The sequence below is a fragment of the Cariama cristata genome, unplaced genomic scaffold (assembly GCF_000690535.1).
Source record: "Cariama cristata isolate BGI_N322 unplaced genomic scaffold, ASM69053v1 scaffold30663, whole genome shotgun sequence".
NCBI classification, from domain to species: Eukaryota; Metazoa; Chordata; class Aves; order Cariamiformes; family Cariamidae; genus Cariama; species Cariama cristata.
Window position 1 is genome coordinate 6,455 of NW_009608309.1, and position 3,756 is coordinate 10,210.

The 3,756-nt window shown below is 62.1% G+C and overlaps 1 protein-coding gene across 1 annotated transcript in view; it reads right to left on the reverse strand.

The window, feature by feature from the left end:
* LOC104159232 (solute carrier family 2, facilitated glucose transporter member 9-like) overlaps positions 1-3,636 on the reverse strand; it is a gene marked incomplete at its 5' end in the record, with an annotated part of 6,479 nt that extends 2,843 nt beyond the window's left edge. Inside the window, 9 exon segments of the mRNA XM_009697081.1 lie at positions 2-52; positions 1,248-1,358; positions 1,487-1,674; positions 2,029-2,161; positions 2,242-2,387; positions 2,662-2,706; positions 2,709-2,773; positions 2,854-3,014; positions 3,494-3,636. Of these exon segments, the coding sequence (XP_009695383.1) occupies positions 2-52; positions 1,248-1,358; positions 1,487-1,674; positions 2,029-2,161; positions 2,242-2,387; positions 2,662-2,706; positions 2,709-2,773; positions 2,854-3,014; positions 3,494-3,636 (1,043 nt within the window).
* Positions 3,637-3,756: the final 120 nt, after the last annotated feature.

Genomic DNA, 3,756 nt, shown 5'->3' on the forward strand with positions numbered 1-3,756 from the left:
AGAAGCCGGTGATGATGAGGGGCCGCCGGCCCAGCTTCTCAATGGTAAAGCACTGCCGAGGGACAGCAGAGACCGACAGGGTGGTGGGGAGCTCCCCACCAGGACGGGGGCACCCCCTGGACCCCAGATCCAACTGAAGGGGGGAGGATGCTCCCAGCGGCATCTGGGGGTTGGGGGCAGCCCCCAGCTCAGAGCTCCAGGGTTGGGGCCAGGGCATGGGAAGAGCCAGGACTCTGGGGTCCTGGGGTGAGCACGCACCGGGCAGCAGCGGGATCCTGCGGAGCCCCATTAGTGTGCAGAGTCGGGGCTGGCCCCATGGCCGCATTCGCACCGGTGCCAAGCAGAGGTGCTGGGCTGGGCACGGGGTGTTTGCGGGGCAGCGGGCAGAGGGGGCAGGGTGCGGGCAGGCAGCGTGGCGGCGGCTGGAGCAGGCAGGGTATTGACAGCAATTTATCACCAATCTCGGCACATCCGTTGGGGGCCATTTGCGGGGCTGCTCCCGAGCAATCCGGCTGCACGCCGGGCAGCTGCCAGGGGGCTGGGGCAGCCCCACAGCCAGGGCCGGGGAGAAGGGGTACCCTTCAGAGGGGCAGAGGTGTGACCAGGCAGCCCCACTCTGCCGTGGGTTGAGCTACAGGGAGAGGGGAGCTGTTCCCCACTCAGCCCCAGTTTTCTGGGAGCAGCCACCCCCCATCCATCTCTCTAATTGTCAGGGAGTGGATTTAGTGCTGGGTGGCTTGGGCTGGCCCAGGGTGACACTCGCAGATGGGACGAGGGCCATAAATCTGCCTGGCCCAGTGCTAACTCTCCAGCTAAATGAGGCCTGGCTGGGGGGGCCGGGGCTGCTAGCCTGGGGCCAGGTCAGTGCTTGGCTGGGGGGGGCAGATGGGGACATGTGTTTCTGCTGACAGAGTGACAATGAAATCAGGAGCCAGAAAGAACTGTTTAGCCCCTTCCACCACCTCCAACCTGCTCGTTGCCTGGCATCTACCCCCAACCTCCCTGCTACCCACTTACCCCAAAATTCTCCCACTCTTCCTAGATGGGACCCCACAAATTGAGTCCCTCTCATCCCATCTCCCCACCCCACTTCCCTGCCAAACCCTCTGATCCCCCAGCAAAGGGGCTGTGCTGTGGTACAGAAAGCATTTGGGGTCCATCCAGCACCCCTCATTTGATGGTGCTGGAAGCTGGTGACAAGGCTCTGGCACCAAGGGGCTGCGTGCCTCTGTCCATCCATCACTCACCCCGATCAGCCCAGCAACAACTTCAATGGCGCCGGTGCCCACGGTGGTGTAGGGGATCTGGGACGGAGGGATCCCAGCGTTCTCAAAGATGGTGTTGGTGTAAAACCAGATCTGCCAAGGAGGGGACTAAGCGTGAGCCAGGGGGACAGAGCCATGGGGCATTTGATGAAATGAGTTGCCTGGTCTCAGCTCCACCTCTGCAGAGCCAGGATGCGGGGTGAGGACCCCGCAGGGCTTACGGCATCAATCCCCGAGAGCTGCATGCCAGCATTCACCACCACCACTGAGAGGGTTTGCCAGCGGACGGAGCGGTCCCGCAGCAGCTGCCAGACGGAGAACATCTCCACGGAGGAAAAAGACCGCTGCTCCTCCTTCATCTCCTTGATCACGTCCTGCACATTTGGTGTCCCCAGGAACCGGTGCAGCGCTGTGGGGAGGGCGGGGGTCACGGGTACACATCTCCCCATCGCAGGGTGGGTGCTTATAGGTATAGCACAGGGCAGGGGCTTGGCTCTGCCCTGGCCCGACCTCCCCAGGGGACCTCACTGACCCATGGGGCTGAGCATCCACAGGAACCAAGGAGATGCCTCACTCCATGGTGATGGGCAACCTGGAAAGCTATGGTGAACTGGGTGGGAGAGAAGGACTGAGCCATAAGGACTCAGTGGGCTGTCAGCTCTGGGTGTGGAAGGATGCTATGAAGATGCACCTTGGTCTCAGGAGACCTTGGGCCAGTGCCCAGCCCCTCCTGGAGCCAGTCTCCCCCAGGACACCCTCTCACCCTTGGTGGCCCCACAGACGTCGTTCCTCTCTATCAGCAGGTACCGCGGGCTCTCGGGGAAGCAGCGCAGCAGCAGCAGCTGGAGGGAGGTGGGAACAACCACCACGGACAGGAAAAGGGGCCAGAACCTCTCCTGAGAGGAGTCGAAATGGGATGTGTCACAGGGAGGGCAGAGCAAGGTCCAGCACATGTGGGCTGGGCTATTGTGCTCACCTCACCCAGCAGCTCCGGGAGGCCCAGGACCTGTGCAAAGAAAACCCCCAGGCAGATGAAGATGCTGGGCATGAGGCCCAGGAAACCCCGCAGGTTCTTGGGGGCAATTTCTCCCAAGTAGAGGGGCACCACGCTGAGACAGATACCTGGAGGGGACAGGAGGGATCGGGAGGGGAGAAGCAGCAGGGAGAAGGATGCCCAGCCAGATGCTCAGTGCTGCTCCTCCCATGTCCGGCACCATCCACAGTGGGGACCCTGTGGCCAGTGAGGTGGCCCTGTCCACCCCATGGAGACCCCCACCACAGAGCCTGTGGCCATGAGGAATATGAAGTCTTCTCCAGCCCCCCTGGGAATGGGCTGTAGGGGACTGAGCCGTGAGGAAGGGGCCATGCACAGCCCTGCAGCCCAGGCAGCACCTACCTGAGTGGAGCCCCATGATGGAGCGGCCGACGATCAAAAAAGCTCCCGGCTGAAGCCCATGAAGCCGCCAGCCAGGAGGACAAGGAAAGCACTGCGGCTCAGTGCGCCATTTCTAGCAAAGCACAAACAGCAGGGCAGCCCCTCTGGCCCCATCCCATCCCTCGACCACCCTGTCCCATGCCACCCCTTTACCTGCCGTACCGCTCCACCAGCACCCCCACCAGCAAGGAGCCCACCAGCCCGCCCAGAGCGAAGATGGAGACAGTCAGGGAGTAGAGGAGGGTCAGGGGGCCGGGGGCCAGCCCGTGCCCATACCGCCGGGACCACGTGGCGTTGTAGAAAGCTTTTATGTGCTGCGGGACAGAGAGAAAGACACACAGGCACCAATTGTATTGGGAGAAAGGGGAAGACAAGGGAAGATGGGCCCCATAGGGAAAATGCCATGGGTGTAACAGCATTGCAGGAGAGGCCGGGCAGGACATGACTGGGGATGACTGGGATGTGCTGGTCTGGGTGCTCAGCCAGCCTCAGCACCCGAGAGGTTTAAGGACAACTTAGAGATGCCACAGGCAGAGCTGGAGCTGGAGCAAGGAGGTTGTAGGCAGCTTTCCCCAGCCCCTGCCTTCCAGGGGAGACCATTTTGGGGGGAGTACATGGTCATGGGCTCCCATGTCCCTCCTATGCTGTCCCTCCCCCCAGACCACTCCCTGTGGGTGACTGCCCAAGGGAAATGCCAGCATTTTGATGTGGGGCTGCTGGGTTGTGGTCCCTCCACCCTCACAGGGAGGGATGCAGAGTCCCCCTGCTCCTAGAGATGCTGCCCGTCCCTTACCATTGCCGGCGAGTTCACCACGGCCAGGTTGTAGCCATAGAGCATGGAGGAACCAAAGGACACCAGGAGGGTGACGGACAGCAGGGGGAAGGTGAGGTGCTGGGAGAGAAGAGGAGGCAAGAGCACAGCCTTGGCCGGCAGATCTGGGGGCCAAGGTCAGACATGGCAAAGCTGCGTTGAGTCACTGCCCCTTTTCTAGTAGGGATGCCCCCGGCCCAGGGCAAAGTTTGTAATGCAATGGAGCCTTGTGCTCAGCACCGCTT